Genomic DNA, 14,053 nt, shown 5'->3' with positions numbered 1-14,053 from the left:
TGCTCTGGATCATGTTCACTTTTGTTAAAGTTCTGCATTATGGTTTAGTGATTGTGTCATGCTGGAACAATGTAATGTTCATCTTCGGTACTGAGGGGCAGCTGGTCAGTGATATTTTGCCAAACTGAATAGTTTTTCAGTTTCGCTTTTGTATTTGCAGTAGTGCCTCCTGAAGCATTTACAGACATTGGTTCAAGTGCCAGCAGGTCTGTTGCGTAGCATTCGTGTTTGCTTCCCATTAGGAACTTTATGTTTTTTGCTTCCTGGTGTCACATTAATTGAGAGCAGTGCCTTTATGTAAACTCTTAGATCTCAAACTATGCCCTTAATCCCATCTAGCCTGGGCCCCAGCTGCAGGTGTGGTTAGTGGATGTGTGTGAGTTGTCTGAGAAGATGGTGTTTCATCTGCATTGTGGCATCCAGGAGTAAAACAGTAAGACAGGAAGGGAGGGCTAACAGGGATTGGTCAGTCCTCTTGCACTTGTTGTCCAGTACTCTTGTATGACTGTACTGGTATTTCTAGTAGCAACAGTCATGGAGTTTTTAATGGCTGTGATTACAGTAGTGTGAACTGGCTTTCACTGTGATTTGTGCTTCATGGTGCCAGGTGGAGCAGCTGGCAAGAAATGAGAAATTCTCCATCTGGTGAAAAAGGCAATTCCAGACAAAAAGGAGAAAAGCAAAAATCTTTGTTTGGTCATGGTGAAAGTTCCCAGTAATATTTTAATTTTGGTTCTCTTCCTTTTTGTTTGTTTCAGTGATCACTCACCTGAAAAAACTAAATCAGGCAGTTGCTATACCAAGGAGAACCACTTCCTCACCCCAAAGCAGGATGCTTGCTGCAGCTTGAAGTTGCAGTGTAGTGTTAGTCTACTCTTCCCAAAATCTCTCATTAAATAAGCATGCAGACACTTGTATACTTGCACCTGGTAAATTATTCATACCTGGCTTTGCTGTCAACAGTTTTTAGATTCCAAGTGCTGGGTTCATGACATGAAAAATGTCATGGAATAGCCATTCCCTCCCACCCATTATATGGCCCTGAAGACTGACAGCTGTCACTGACAGCAGGAGTTTCCATTGATAATGTCTGAATGAGGATGAGCAGCAGATCTGAGGATAGCTGTGGACATTAGATAACCATGGTTCAGGTTACTTGGACTCTTTTCTCATGGTGCTGGGGCCTGGCTTAATTCTGAATAAGAAGGAATGAATTGCTGCTTCCTGCAGTCTAGTTTTCTGTGGGAGTTCCCCAAACACAGAGCAAGTCTGGCCCTCCTTTGCTTCCCCTGACCATTGAAACTATAACCCAGGTCACAAGTACCTGCCTCTGAGAAAACACTTGGCTGGGATGTTGGGCACCAGTGTGGAAGATAATTTATTGAGACAGGAGATTCCTCATTCTGCACTGTAACCTTTTCAGCTGGACTGTCTGTCCCTTTCCCTTGATTTGCTGCGATCGAACAGTATATGCTGTCACTGACAGCATAAACCAGGCTAGCTGCTGGGATTCATACTTTACTGGGCAGCTTGCCACATACATAGACATAAGATATAATGCTAAAGGCCACATCCGTCTCTTATTCAAGGAGGGTAATAAAGCAGATTTTATTTGACTTGTATAAATCCAGTTTAATTGGCTTTCCTGCTAACACTTTCATTAACATGTAAATTAGCTGTCCTAGAGCTGTTAATTATCTTTGCAGAAAATGTTGGATATGGTCATATAACGTACTCTTTCTTTTTTACTGCTCATAATCTTTTATACTGAGGTGTGCCCATAAATATTCACTGTATTTTTTTTTTAAGGAGGACAAAGAGGCAAAGGCTCTGTGTCATCTTGTAGGGAAACGATTATCTTACTTAAGCATTATTCACCAGCCTGCTGCCATGTTAAACTGACACTCACGTAAGAAGCTTAGCACTGGGTTTTATGGGCTTGGCCTTTGAAGGTTTGGGGGATTTCTTTTTAAGTGTCTGGCAAACGAGAGAGCAGAGGAGGATGACAGGTTCTCAGACAAAGGTAGCATCTTCTCTTCCAGGATGCCTTGTGTTCAAAATTTGGCAGTGGCAGTGAAACAGGTAGGCATTACAAGGAAGAAAATGGCTGAATTCCCAGTGTCCAGGAAGCTGAGAACAAGCCAATTAATTTTCTTATGGGAAAAAAATCCCCACCCTTTTTAAATGCATCTTTTCTGAAAAAAAATTTCCAAGTGAGGGTTTTTTCGGCTTCACCAACTGCTTAAAAATATTCTCCTTCCTTTAATAATAAAAGATCTTGATGCTTCTCTTAACAAGTTACCACGACAAGTTGCAATCTGTTTGTTTTTTTAGCTGCCTGCTTTGCACAAATGGCATCTGTCTTGTGCAGTTTTACCCCAAAGGCAAGGCAAAAGCCTGTGCAGCTAGAGCGGGACACATTTAGGTTCCAAGACCAGCTCTTTCCTCATCTGCACTGTAGAAATAAAATACTGACATGGCATTTGCTTATGAAGACACAGAATGGGAACAGGGACACAACTACTGAATTGCTTAAGTGCCTTTAGCATAAGACATCAATAAGTCAGTGACTGTGTCATTGGCTGCTCTCAAATGTTCACCATATTTCTTCAGGATTTGCATAGATAATATACAAGCAGACTGTGCCATTTCTTCCAAAAGGGACTGTCATTGTCCAAGTGCTTTTTCCCTGCAAAGTATGTTGTTGGACATGGGCTTATGAACAAAAACCAGGTGAGTTTTGGAACTGTGGTAGAAGACCAACTAGTGCTGATTTTGAGCTCACTGTAGGTGAGAGCAATGTTTTGAGAGGCAGCCCAAGGCTTCTGGTGTAGCTGAGGCACATTACTACAGTGTCATGAACAGCGCAGCACTTATGTCTGCTGTAATACAGGGGGCCACTTGCCTGATTTGGCATAAAACCAGGCATTTCCTCCTGGTCCCAGGCACCACCTCTCCTGGTTCTGCTTTATATCCAGGAAGTGGTACACACCACTCATTTTACTTCCAGAGAGGAATGTGTCTAACAGGGTAAGTGCTGCCAACACAGCCACTGGTAAAGATCTACAAGCAGATATGTCTGAGCCTTGTTTCCACAGCAGAAGTAGCAGACCAATACCAGTGTTACTGCTGTCTTTATACTTGTGTACATTCCCCTTCTGGATGTTCATTCCAGAATAACTGTGGCAATCTAACTATTAGAGGTAAGGATGCTTTATTTCAAACAATTGATTATAATATAAATTCCACAGGAAAATGTTTTTCTTAATGTCTTTTTTTCCATACATCATTACATGTTCTTACATATGATTCGTACCCAAAATGAAATAAAACATCTTAAGATGGATTAATAAAAAGAAATAACTTAGAATAAAGAATTTTTCAAACAAGCTGTGGATAATGTTAGGTTGTATGTACTCTATATACTTCCCTCCAGGGGCAGTATCTTTATCTTAAACATGAAAATGAAATGTAGCATGGACAGATGATCTATTTCATTAAATAAAAAAGATTAATTTTTTATTTTGCATCATAATTATGATTTCTGTAGGAACATTAAGGAGGCAAAATTTACAATTCTAAATCAGTATTTGTCTTCATCAAGTATTTTTGTTTTGTTCTAAGACAAGCAGTTTGTTGAACCCTTCTGACAATGCACTGCTGTCTTCATCATCACTAAATGTAACCCAATGACTGAAATCTTTCAGGTTGGGGTGTTTTAAATTCTCTGAAGTGTGTGCTGAAGAAGTAGCTGATGTTGCCTTTATGGAAAGAGGGCAGGAAGAGGGCACGTCCAGGTCCAAAAGACTGGTGTGCTCTGGAAGGGAGCTGGTATCCAAGCGTTGTGGATGCTGGCCTGCTGTTATAGGAAGGCCCTGGAGATTAGCATTCAGTTCTGCAGCAGTTGGTGTCAACAGTTTTGTTGTGCTGTTTTCTGGGCTGGTGGAGGCTGTAGGAGCTGAGCAAGCAAGGACATCAGTCTGGGGGCAGGACCCAGGGTTGTTGTTGTTGGAGTTGAACATTGACCCACTAAAAAGTGGGCTCTCACTGCTCTGGAGAACTTGCAGATGAAAAGCTGCAGGAGCAGACTTCTTCCTTCGTGGTGGCACCTTTGGGGCAAAGGGAACACTCTGGGGAGGCAGTACAATGGCCTCAGCCATGCTTGCTGAGGGGGGCTGCTTTTCAGTGTTTCCCCGGCTCTCCTGGGGCTTTCCAGCTTGTGGTGTTCTGGGTTTAGGGACTGGAGTGATCTTGGTTGGACAAAGAATAGCTCTGTCTTCTAGATGAGGCTCTAGCAAGCCAAAAGGAGACTGTACTATCTGTTGGTCAAACTGCTCTTCTGTAGACGTGGCCTGAGGGGGAAAAGGAAGAAGAAATGTGAGAAAAAATGGGTACCTTAAAGTTTGAGTCACTACTGTTGCAAGTCTTATTGATGGCGTTACGAAGAGAAACTGGCTGTCCTGGAAGAAAAAAAAAACCAGTCCAAAAAGGAGGCTTGACAGCACAGTTCTACACTGAACCTGCTGGGCTCTGTGCTCATGCATTGTGCCTTGCACTCGTGTTCATTTAGAGAGAGCTATTTGAGGACAGCCTTGTTTGCTCCCTGTGTGAGAAATACATCTCTTTCTGACCATCTCCCTTTCACATTAGGATTTTGCTCTGGGCCAAATTAACACAGTTCTGCAAAGAGTTATTTATTTGTGACATCTCTCCGCTGACTAATATTATTTAAGCAAGAATGCATAGGGAGGCCTAAATTAATGGGCACGTGCCTTTGGGTATATCCTGATAGATAAGAATGAAGGACAATTAGCTAATGCTAACCCAATAAATGCATTAATGGCTCTGCCCTGTCTCACTGATGCTAGAAACCGAAGATTAAAGTAAGCTCTCAAAGTACAGTCTAGCACATATCCACCATTTAAAAATATATAAATAATGAGCCCAGCTCAGTCTAAGAGGGCAAGGGCTCCTTCAGATTTCTCACGCTTGGTGTGATTGAATGTAAGCATTTAAATTCTTTATTATTTTTGCATAGAATTAAAAGATAATATAATTCTAATGCAGGCAAAATATTTACTCTGTATTTCATGATGGACATATCCCCTGCCACTTCTGTCTATATGCTGTTGTTAAGTTGCCTACATTTGACTGCACGCTTTTAGCGAGGTGGATTGGGTAGAGGTTTTCAAGTACACAGCTCCCATCTGACCTCCCTCAGGTGGAGGAAGGCGTGGAATTCCAAAGCAGAATCAAACTGAAATGGATCTATTCCTGCAGAAGCTCTCACATAACTAACACCAAAATAGCAATCCCTCTCAGCACCTTTCAGGAGTGACCTGGGAATGGTGACAAAACAAACAAACTGACTACTACTTGGCATGTGCTTTCTGGTGGGTATTTCTTTTGTTTGGGTTTTTGTGTGTGTCTGTTTTTTTGCTTTTTTTGTGTGTGTGTGTTTTTGGTTCATTGGTTGGTTTGTTTTTTGTTTTTGTGTGGTTGGTTTTTTTTTTTGGTTTTTTTGTTGTTGTTGTTGTTGTTGTTTTTGTTGGGTTCTTTTTTTTTTTTTTCTTTTTTGGTGACTCTGCTAAGTAAAGATGGCACAAAGTCCATTATAGAGAAGGGGTGAATGCCTTTAAGACAGGAAGGTAAGGCAGGAGCCCTGACAACTCAGAATAGAGTTTTCTTAGCAGAGGTTCTGTTAAAGGAAGAATATAAAAGGTTATATTTGTCTTTCTCTGGTACTTAAATTGCTTTCAACATTAAATAATTATTTCAGCAGCTCTAGAGGTGAACTGTTATCTTCACTATAGAGACCTGACAGAGATTAAAACCTGAACACCTACAGGTTTGTATTTTTAAGAACCTGAACTCTTGAGTAGACTCCAAAATTCAAATTGAAAGGCTGAATCCCATTACAAGGTGTGCAAGAAAAGCGAGGACACAGGATGCAGAACTGATGAAGAAGCTGCCTCAAGTCATTACAGAGTAAATCACTCATGGTCAAAAGTAAACACTGTGATGAAGAAGAGGTGAGTCTTAAATCCTGAGAAGGTTTAGACAAACCAGAAAAAAGGTAACAAAATCTAAGAGAATGAACTGACAAACAGAAAAGCGGAATATGGCTCTCTTTCCTTTCCAATCTTTCTTACATTTTATGCAAAATCATTTCAGTGCCTGCTGACGTGACAGGACTTCATACAAACTGTTTAACAGCCTACCCCTCCTGCCATTGTTCACATTGGGTAATGGAGGCTGGATGCATTTGGCTGCAACTGTCTTACATTTTCCACCTTGACTCCAGTCCTTTGCAGGGGTACTGGCTTCTTTGGAGTTGGAACTTTGGGTGGTGGACGGTGAGGCACAGGCACTGGTCCTGCCTGCGACCCTTGAAATGATGCTGACTTTAGGTTGCTGGGAAGAGGCTCGGGTTTCGTGAAAGTCTGGTTTCTGCTTGGAACAGGCTTTACTGCATCTTCCTGTAGTCCTGAAAAGCAAAACCAAATATGGCATCTCAGCCTGATTAGAATGCAGCTTCAAGGTATTTTCTTTCACGATCATCTTTCCCATAATGTTCAGGCCTAAAGGGCTGACTCAGGCCAAGAAGGTAGGTTTTAGAAATAAGCACAGACCTTTGCAATTCTATCACGTTTGTAATAATAAGCTGTTAGGGAAAAACTCCCATCTGAAATAATTTTATGCGAACTAGCAGTACTGTGCCACCATTTGGCCAAGTGGAAAAAACACTGGCTGGGGGTTCAGGAGTACTGGCCTAAAGTCCTGAGTCTCCTTTTGCTCCAATGTGAAAAGTCAAGATAATGATACCAAGCATGTCTTGTAGAGTACTTCGGGAAAAACTGTGAATGCCAACTGGTGGTACAACATAAGAGACTGAAAGTGATGCTAACCAGACTAGTTTTCTCACCCACCTCAAGAGAAATGTTTAATGTGAATTTCAAAAGTAATGGGAAGTAAATCTGATTTCAAAATGAAATGAACAGCACTGAGGAACAAACAGAAGAATTTATGCCTTTATGATATTTCTAAATAAATGGAATTAGTCCATTTCATTTTTCATTTTTATAAATGAAAAAGTGATGTTTTTCTCCTAAACTGAGAGTCTTGCAAACTCAGGTAGCCATTCTCATTCATGCACCGTCAGCAGAAAGACTGCATGCAACCCTGGAGGGTACATTCACAGTACCTAAGCTAGTTTCCTGCTCTAACTTGCCCTTGCAAAAGGCTCTCTATCCAGTCCCTGGAGAAGAGAGAGCTAACAGAGTAGCCTGTTAGCTTAACTATTCAAGCTGAAGCGCTGCAAGCTTCTATCTAGGTTACAACTATACTTGCTGTCCAAATGTGAACAGAATCCAGGTTATTTCTCCTGCAGCTGTATTTGCTCAGTAGTTCTGCTTGGAATAATAAACATTCACTAAATAGAGCAGCAAATATCTTTTACGCAACTCTGAGCTAACACAGGCACCACTTACTTTAGTAAGATCCCATCTTTATATTTTAATTTTTCTGACTAAATCTGGACATAAATAACCTAAGGTGCTCCTAGTAGCAGGTTCTACCACAGAATATAAAACTTTAATAATCTTCAAAAAAGGTTAATATTACCAGAACTGACAGAGAATACCATGTACAATTTTGCAAGAATGTGTTCAGGTGAAATTCTGAATAGAAATATGTGCATCTGGGCTATGATGAGATGGATGAATACACCTACAGTTTTCTTTATTTAAAGATTTTTAGAAGTCAGTAAGAAAGCTGTGCTCACCTCCTTTGGCTTCCATAAGACATCTAATAGCTTCTTCTGCTTCCTCAGCTGTGGTGGTTTTGATCTGCTTGACATTGTAAGGTTTGCTTATTCCAGTCCGGACTTTAGGCTTTAAAAAAAATATGAGAATGAGTAATCTTGAGAAAATTGATTTTTCTTGTACACCTGTAATTCTACAGCTAAGATCATACACCTGTAAAATTCTGTTCTTGCCAGTGGCAATTCAGAATTTAGTATAAATTAACTTAAGAATCTTTTGGCAAATATTACATTTTTGCTACCAGCACTATTCATTCATTCTCTCTCTCTCTCTCTCTCTCTCTTTGGCCTTCCTAATTCCTGGCACTTTATTAACTTTTTTCTAGTGTCTAGCAGGGCCTACAGTCTAGTATTACAGTACTAGAAGTTATCTTAGCATTTTCAGCTCAGACATGTGATGGACTTCCTTCCTTGTATGACAGGTGCATCCTGTACATGATGCTCAGTGTCAGTGTAGATGGAAGAGATCAGGACAATGGCAAGAGGCCATGCTGAGCAGCAGGACTCACTGGCTGCTGAGGGGCTCCAGGTAGCAGCTTTGCTGTTGCCAGGATGGAGCAGGTGGAATGGCTTCCTGGAGAGAGGGAACCATCTGAGGGGGACTTTTTGACTGATGTTCCGGCTGAAAGAGGAATAAAAAGAGCTTTTTACATTCAAGAGCTGGTACAACATTTTATCTGCAATGGAGCAAAAACAATGTGCTTGGAAACTGTTTGTGATAAATAAAAGAGATGAAGAGATGCCATCACCCTCCCTGCTCCTCCAGGGACAGATACATTAAGCAAGACCTTCCTGTAGGACACTGAGGACCTTGAGTCCCTCTGCGTGAGTGCCAAGAGTCAGACACTTTAATCTAGGCAGAGTGATGTGCTTAACGGTCACTGGTCTAATCTAAGGTGAAAAAAAAATCTCAACACAGAACAAAATGCTGAAATCTTGAACTGTTTCAGGAAGCAGTTTCCTAGTTAGTCTTACTTTCATTTAATTAATTAGATAACCTCAGTGCACTAACATTGCACACTAGGCACAGAAATGCAGATACTGGTGTTGCCACTTCTGTGCAACAGACTCAGAAATGAATGGGAATAGTCCTTCTAACAGGGAGCCTGACAGAACCTTTAATTTAAGACTGGAAAAGGTACACAAAAGAGAGATTTTTGGGCTGCAAGAAAAACATGATGTATAGCTTGTCTAAGACAGAAAGCGAAGATGATGTTGCTGATCTCGCAATCAGCATTCACCAAGAAGTAGCCATAAAAAAGGAGCAGCACAGCACTGATGGCATTTCAGGTGTGCAGAACTTAGGTAAAGAGCATCACTTCCCCTTTGTGCCTCACTGAAAATCATAAGCCACTTTGCATTTCTTTCATAAACACAAAAGCAAGCAAGAATTGCTTGCAAAGCAGGAAAGGAAAAACTGTCCAGAACAAGTATTTTGTCAAAGCTTTTTATAAGTATGATTACAATTAATTCAGAAACCACGAAACTGTAAGAAAACACTCAGTAACTTTGGAAGTCAGTAGGCATAAATACCAATATTTTTATTGCCACAAAGTGGCTGCTCAACTCACTAACCTGAGCGATGAGTTCGTGTGAAACATATAGGCCATTCTATCTTACTACAGGCACTTTTTTTGTGGAGTACCTGTCATTCTAGAGACAAACTTCTCCCAGCAGCCATACTCAAGCTGAAACAGGCTGGGAGGCAAGTACAAGTACCTCAACAGCCTGACGTTTCAGAACAAGAAATGGCAGGCAAAACCTGTTCAGCTGGGGCCAACACAGCATTAAAGAAAGTTAAACTCACCAGGAGGTGGAGGCCTCTGTGGCGGCTGAAGTGGCCGAGGCCTGGTAGGAATGGACAGAGACCTGCTTGGAATCCGGCGGTGGCATTCCCCACTTGCCTCCAGCTCCTGCTTCAAATCAGCCAGGTCTGTATCATCTATGGAAAATTTTTGAAGTATTTTTATTATTTATTTTTGAAGTATTATTGGGTGAAATGCACCAAATCCAAGTGATCAGGAGAGAGGTGACTGTGAATGGCTCACCTCAACCAGGTATCTCAGCAACACAACATGGCTCCTTTCATATTGTTTTGTTCTCCCCCAGTGTCTGCCTGCTCCCACTGCAGGAAACATCTACCCTTTTGTCAAATGCTTCTCTCTCTCTCCTTTCCCACCATTTATTAACTGTTTGTACCAACACAAAGACTTGCTTGCATATGATTTCAGGGTTACTAGTCACCTTGTTAGATTCTGAGCTTTTTACAGCCAGACTTGGTGGCAACCTGCTCTCATTCAAACTGCCATGGCTAATCATGGCCAATTCCTTGCTCTTCCATCCCAAACACAGGAATTTCATCTGAGGATTAGACACCTTTTCTTGCTCAGGACAACTGTTTTTATGCCAGACAAAAATCTGTCTGAATGGCTCACTCATCACATCTCTGCTTTCCAGCAACATCTCCTAATAGGTACACCTGCCTCAGTCTGCTAGACTTTGGCTGCACCTTCCATCACTAAGTAATTACTGCCTTTCATCTCATCTAAGCCTCTCTGACAGCTGTAGAGGGGAGAAGTAAGGATTGCTTTATTGTCCCTGTCTGCTATAGTGAAGATTTTCACTTCAGTTCTCTTGCCCTGCCATGGCTGCCCTGCCTCTGTTCTTTAGGGCTCCAAGATTCACTGGGTTTAGTTTCGTCCCTGTGGTTTGGAGGAGATGGGGAAGGAATTGTGTAGCAGCAGTCTCTCATACTTCAGGTATTTTTAAACAAGTTGTTGTTTTTCAGAAAGCTTTGTTCTGCAGGGAATACCAAGCTGCCTCACAGCCTCCTACTCCCACTCAGCAGCGGATGGCATCCAGAGAGACAGAGCCTGTCATCTGCCCAGCCCACCCTCCCTCTTCTCTGCATTTTTAATACTTCTGAGCTGCAGAAACGGGCTCATCGGTAGGATCCAAGCAGTCATGCAGGCACCTAGAAGCACGGTTTGAAGTTCTGGCAGTGAAACTGAACATGAAAAAACCAGCCATCACCACCCAATCCCTTCCCCCAAAAGGCTGCTGGCAGAGACATCAATTTTGTGAGGCTATGCCCTTCTCTGACCTCAGAAACACATACACACTGTTGTGCCTGTCACTTGTTTCCAGCTGTGTCTAACACCAGCTACACAATCATCATACCTTCAATTAGGAGTTACTGAGGCAGAATTGGAAGCTTATGGAGGCATCTGAAATTGCAGACACTTTAAGATGAATTGAATATATCATATTTTGAGTTGTGTGAGATCATGACCCCATCCTGACCTCCTTCAAACTATACTCCATAATCTCTATTTACTTTGTGATATTTTTTGAGGGGAAGAGTTAATGTGGGCGACAAGAGTCACTGCAGTTCTCTGTGGCTTAATGAATCATCACACAGTAGGCCAGAGGTGCTTGGAGGGCAAGGCACCCTATAATAAAAGTGATTGGCTTCACAGTATTTAATAATGATTCCTTGACTCAGGGCTAGGTTTCTGGGTCTGGCCACGCTGCACCGAGCCTATGACTCAAGATGGGCAAGAAAGCCATAAATCACTGTTGGAAAATTGGTCTATGTAAATGTAGGAATTTCATTTTATCTTTTTGAACCCTACTTCTGACTCAACCTTTGGAGGTATTAAAGTTTTCACTGTTATGTCAGAGGACAAAGCACTTCTGAGAGAGTGGAGAATCACAGCTACTGAATCACTTGGTGTCACAATCAAGTGTTTAATACGCAACCCAGCCTGTCAATGCTTGGCCACTAAAGCATGTCCTGATCACATCCCACTGGCTTAGCTAGTTCTTGGTGCAGTTTTTGTCAGTATTCTCTTCACAGTTTTATCTTCTCTTTACTGAGTCATGTCACAATAATGTGCAAACAAGCCATGTGACCAAGAAAAAAGTTAACGCACTTATGAAGTACTACAAGAATGAATATATATTTTCTGTGAACCTCTACTTTCTCAGAAATAAATCAAATAGGAACAAAGGAGAAACTTTAGGCCTCTCAAGTAATATGAACAAAACAACCTCCCAGCTTACACCTGACTGCTTTTACACTGCTACTACTCAAAGGAGAGTTGAGCCCATCACTGAATCAAACAGGATTCCTTTGGTTTGATTTTGCACTGGGCCTAAGAAGACAACATACAATCTTTTGTTGCATGCTCTGGTGCCAAACAATATCAAGTGGATAAAAAGACTTAGTTTCTCATGGCTATAAAACAGCATTTTTCAGCACTCTTGCCTTGCTCTGGGCTAGAGAGAAGGAGAATCTAAGCTTTATTGCTGTTATGCCTGAGGGCCTCAGTTACAGTCACTAACTCAATGGGAGTTGAGCATGAATAGCTACTACAGGAGGACCTAGAATGAAAATAAAAATGAATAGGAAAATACAACAGGAGAACAAACAACAAACCTTCAGGTCTTACTTTAAGGAAGGTAGATACTTTACCTTTATACAGCCGTGGGTTTTGTCCAGATTTGTTTGAAAGAGCTACAGATGCACAATGTCCGGAGCCATCAGACATATCTTCTGCTGTGTCTGCTACTAGGTATTGACACAAAGCGTCATCTAAATAATCATCTTCATCCTCTATATCACCTGGATTAAAATATTAGATAACACAGAATTAGTGAGCAAATGCATTCTCTATCTCTCCCTAGTACCAATGAATTAACCTATACTATCAATTAATTTAATACACAGGCTGGGCAAGATTCTTGTGTAACCAACCCATGTGTTTCATTACAGTGTGTCTCTATACAGACAACTGTACCATACACTGAATTTGCTAACATATATCAAAACACTAAATTGATAGGATGATCTAAGTAACAGGTCTCTGCCAAAGCACAGTGCCAGGTCATGACTTTAGTTACAATCCTCTCTTAAAAAAGTGTGGCTTTGTTACAAATCAAGATATAACTGACACTCACACTGTACCTTCCCTGTGTAACCAAAGTCAGCGAAGCAATTTCTCACAACTTTGCTTAGAAACCTGTTGCTTACCTTCTGAGTCATAGTCCAAACTTGAAAAGTCAAAATTTTCTTCCAGAAGATGGGAATTTGCCGTAGGGGACATGGGGACAATGCTGTCCCGTTTTCGAGCAATTTCCTCATGAAGGCCCTTTAGCCAGTCTTTAGTCTTGGGCTGGATCTTCACTGTTCTGCCTCTAACCTAATGCAAAGAAAGAATTGTTCCCCTTTGCCAAGCAACTGCACAAAACAAGAACACCTGAACAAAATAAGCAAATGTTGCCTGCTGTACAATTGCTTCAGAAACTGATGCAACTTCAGAAGCTAAATGAAAAGGAAACACTCTTCCTACCCCCATAACCCTGTTTTCAGACTGTAGCAATATTCTTGAAAGAAAATGAACTTCACAGCTCAAAAGCACTGCTGCTGCATTTGGGAAATATTGGAGAAATAGGTGAAACATCAAATATCATCAAAAGGATACTATGATAGTAATACTGGTGTGGGAGGTTTCAATTTTTGAGTCAGCGGTTTTAAAACACACAAGAATTTGTTGCCTGCTGCCATCTGTAAGGAGACTCTCTGATCATATATGGTTGATGTGTATGCAAAAGTATATTATTAAACAGGTTAGGACTACTGCTGTCTACCTGTGTTGCTCTATGACATTTGGGGTGAAATGTATCCAAGCCAGCAGGATATATTACGACAGGAAAATTAGCTTAAAAAGTTCTCAGCCCAGGTTCCCAGCACCTTCACACACTGTGTATATACAATTGTGTTTCAGTCCATGCTATCAATGGCATGAGTCAAAAGAGAAAACTGCAAATATTAAAGAAGAATGAGAGTTAAATCCATTACTTCAGGGTTGTGTTTACAGGGCAGCCCCACAAACAGTTTTGTCAGCAAAAATGAGGGGGTTGATGAATTGCAGAGTACATGCGTGGGAAGGAAGAGCAGGGGATGGGAAGGTAAACGCCTACTGCTAATGCTGAATTTGCCATGGAGGCCAATGAATCATGTTGTTCCAGCTTGGTAGAAGGAGTTTATTTGATACACTTAAGAGAAATGAAAAATCTCCAAGCCACAATCATGAGGATGCTTTGGCAACAGTATAAAGTCACACAGAATCTCAGGAGAACTTCTTCAAGTGCCAGAACAGTGACCAAGTCCATGTATTCTGCAGTGGTATCAGAGGCCAGATCCTAAGAACTGCTTAGGAGCTCCAT

General features: G+C 41.3%; 1 protein-coding gene across 3 annotated transcripts in view; it reads right to left on the bottom strand.

Annotated features, from left to right (window-relative positions):
- Positions 1-3,197: 3,197 nt before the first annotated feature.
- SYNJ2 (synaptojanin 2) overlaps positions 3,198-14,053 on the bottom strand; it is a 68,786-nt gene continuing 57,930 nt past the window's right edge. For all 3 annotated transcript variants that reach the window (XM_064649250.1, XM_064649251.1, XM_064649252.1), the window contains 7 exons: positions 12,858-13,026; positions 12,300-12,449; positions 9,630-9,764; positions 8,332-8,444; positions 7,784-7,892; positions 6,285-6,487; positions 3,198-4,352 (listed from right to left, as the gene is read on the bottom strand). In XM_064649250.1, the coding sequence (XP_064505320.1) occupies positions 3,600-4,352; positions 6,285-6,487; positions 7,784-7,892; positions 8,332-8,444; positions 9,630-9,764; positions 12,300-12,449; positions 12,858-13,026 (1,632 nt within the window). In that variant the 3' untranslated portion in view covers positions 3,198-3,599. The remainder of the gene's footprint in view (positions 4,353-6,284; positions 6,488-7,783; positions 7,893-8,331; positions 8,445-9,629; positions 9,765-12,299; positions 12,450-12,857; positions 13,027-14,053) is intronic.

This window comes from Pseudopipra pipra, chromosome 3 (genome assembly GCF_036250125.1).
Source record: "Pseudopipra pipra isolate bDixPip1 chromosome 3, bDixPip1.hap1, whole genome shotgun sequence".
NCBI classification, from domain to species: domain Eukaryota; kingdom Metazoa; phylum Chordata; class Aves; order Passeriformes; family Pipridae; genus Pseudopipra; species Pseudopipra pipra.
The sequence above is the reverse complement of the archived record's forward strand: the minus strand, read 5'-3'. Positions and strand labels throughout refer to the sequence as shown.